At 43.8% G+C, this 2,869-nt stretch overlaps 1 protein-coding gene across 1 annotated transcript; it reads right to left on the reverse strand.

Moving 5' to 3' along the window:
* Positions 1-514: 514 nt before the first annotated feature.
* On the reverse strand, positions 515-2,433 carry mc2r (melanocortin 2 receptor). Its single transcript, XM_035384831.1, has one exon. The coding sequence runs from the start codon at positions 2,289-2,291 to the stop codon at positions 1,383-1,385; it is 909 nt and encodes a 302-aa protein (XP_035240722.1). The 5' UTR covers positions 2,292-2,433; the 3' UTR covers positions 515-1,382.
* Positions 2,434-2,869: the final 436 nt, after the last annotated feature.

Genomic DNA, 2,869 nt, shown 5'->3' on the forward strand with positions numbered 1-2,869 from the left:
ATTACTGCTTTGATGCAAAGTGCAGCACTATAACCCATATGCTGTTGTAAAGTTTAGACTTTACAACAATATGTGTGCAGTGATAAAGATAAATCACTACAATTGTGATAACTATTATTGAAAATAGTTTGTGATTTGGGGCTATCCCCATGTTGTGGTAAGGAGGCTTACGTACCTCTATGACCCTGTGAGCTATGCCAGTGAGATGAAACTTCTGGCAGGTTTTTACCACACTAGACAGGTCTAATGTGAGAGGTCAACCCAACCAACTGAGTTATTGTAGAGCACTGCCTGCTCACATACGTGTGTGCGTGTGTGCGTGTGTGTGTGTGCGTGTGTGTGGGTGTGTACCTGTTTGTGATGGCAAAAGACAAGTAGTAGTTGGTGAAAGATACTCCATTATAATAATAATAATAATAATAATAATAATAATAATAATAATGGTTATTATTATTATTATTATTATTATTAGTCATTTAGTAGTACATTATTAAATATTGTGCTTCAAGAATGGCCACCTGTATGTAAAAATTCCTGTCACTGTCCCTCTCCTTCCCCCGATAGTTGAGCACAAATAGGCCAGAGGGCACAGCAAGAGAAAACCAAGTGGTTTCATTGTTAGTGTGTGTGATAAGCAACCTTTATGAATAGATTTTGTACACAGAAAAAGGACACCGAAAGGACACCTTGTGACTGAAATACAGGGCTCAGTCAAAAAGAGTTATAGATATCCTGCGGTACGACTGGAAAAAGAAATCTGGTTTTGTCCAGTATCAGAAGTACATGCAATCACCACAAAATAAAGAAAACACAAAATCATTTTTGAATGGTTTTTCAGAATAAATATGTCCTGTGTGTTTACAGGATGAGACTCTCATAGGAACAGGGGGTCTGCTCATTTTGTACACATGTGCTCATCATTTCAATCTTTGCACCACGTCTGTACTGTATGTAGTTTTGGAGATAATGCACTTTATTTTAAGACTGGACCGATACTTACAAAAAGACATGCCATTTACGTGGGCATGTGAGTACCCAGAGGATTACCTGTTTTTTATTCTTGAAATATATACATAGATACAGATGAAAAACAACTGAAACTCCTGTGTTCTGAAGTCCTCTTGTTGAGAATGTTGAATAATGAGACTTTCCGGTGTTTGCAGAGATTAGTTGTTCATGTCCCACGTGACCAAGCATGTGATTGAAAATCTGGGTCTTTTATCCAAGTGAAAAAAGCCTTTCAATCAGCGCTGGTGCAATGGTGTGTTTCAGCTCTGAGAAAAACAAAATGGATGCCAAACTGTCCCACTTTCTTGTTCTGTCATGGTCATTGTGAGTGGTCAGTATGAAATCGAATTGAAGAGGTTTTGAAAAGCCTGTGTTTAGACAAAACAACTGCACATCCGTGAGTCAGAGCAGCAGAACATCTTTTTAAAGGTGCTCCGGAGCTCAGCGCTCCGGAACGCGTAAATAGCCGGATCGATGACCCCGTGACTCATCATTAAGACGAGGTGTACCTGGAAGAGGGACCGGTAGCACTCACAGTAAGGGTTTTGGGGACACACTGTGATGATCAGCAGGTGGAGAAAAAATGGAGACCAGCAGGCGATGAAGACCCCGAAGAGGATGGTGAGTGTCAGGGCGCCCCTCATGTTGTTCCGTTGCCGCGGCGAGTTGCCAGGCAGTGAGGCGATCTTCCCGGCATGTTGCCGTGCCAGAAGGAACATGTGGACGTAGAGGAAGAGGATCAGGACCAGGCAGGCCAGGAAGAGCACAATGAAGCAGGTCTTGATGGCGGCGGCCCGGCAGTACATGATCATCATCGTGCTGCTGCCGCCGCAGAGCCCCCAGATGGTGGCCAGCATGATTCCCGCGCGCCTCATGGTCATGATGTTGTGGTAGCGCAGGGCGTGGAATATGGTGATGTAGCGGTCCACGGCGATGGCCAGGAAACTGAAAATGGAGCCCATGAAGGACATGCAGAGCAGGGTGTCCATCACATCGTCCACCTGGCGCTCTGAGAAGCCCTTGGAGTTCAGTTGGCCAGCATCGGAGAATACTAGCATGATGTTTTCCCAGGTCTTGGAGAGGCTAGAGATGGTGTTGAAGAGGGCCAGGCTGCAGATGAAACAGTACATGGGGGAGTGCAGATTCCTATTCCGGATCACAGCCACCACTACCAGAAGGTTCTCGCCGAGACTCACCATGCCGATGGTGAAGAAGACCTCGTTGGGGATACGCACCTCCTCACAGTCCGTCTTGTTGGGAGCCAGGGCTGTGGTGTTGGCCATATTTGGGTGGAGCTAAAGGGATGTGATTGGCACTTTTGGTTTAGGCTTGTCTGATTGGTCTTCACAATGTTTTTGGGTCTCTGTTAATCTGTGAGCAATTTTAGATTTTATGATTTTTTTTGTGATGTTGAAAGATGAAAAGAAAACTGAAAATCCTAGAAGGAGGAAACAGGGGTAATTAGTTTTGTGATGTTGTATAAATGCTACTGGCAGAGAGAAACATGGGACTATATTAATAGGAATTGGGTGCAGCAATAGCCTTAGATACAAAAGAGCCTTATGCTCAAGCCACCCTGAGCCAGCAACACATTACCCCACGGGGTTCAATAAAAGTATATCTTATCTTATCAACTGTTGGGAAGCAGCCGAAACACTGAGAACAGAGTATGGGAGACAGTGAGCTTTGGGTGGAATGTTTTTCTGGAACTGGCTAGAGAGGTTTCATTGAGTTCTCTCAGATATTGGACTACAGGTGTTAACAACTTTATGGATTTGTTTTCCATTTTAACATTTGAAACCAACTGATAATTGCAAAGATCAGATTCAGTAAACAAGCGATAAAGGAGTTTTTAAAAGGG

Source organism: Anguilla anguilla, chromosome 1, assembly GCF_013347855.1.
Source record: "Anguilla anguilla isolate fAngAng1 chromosome 1, fAngAng1.pri, whole genome shotgun sequence".
NCBI lineage: Eukaryota > Metazoa > Chordata > Actinopteri > Anguilliformes > Anguillidae > Anguilla > Anguilla anguilla.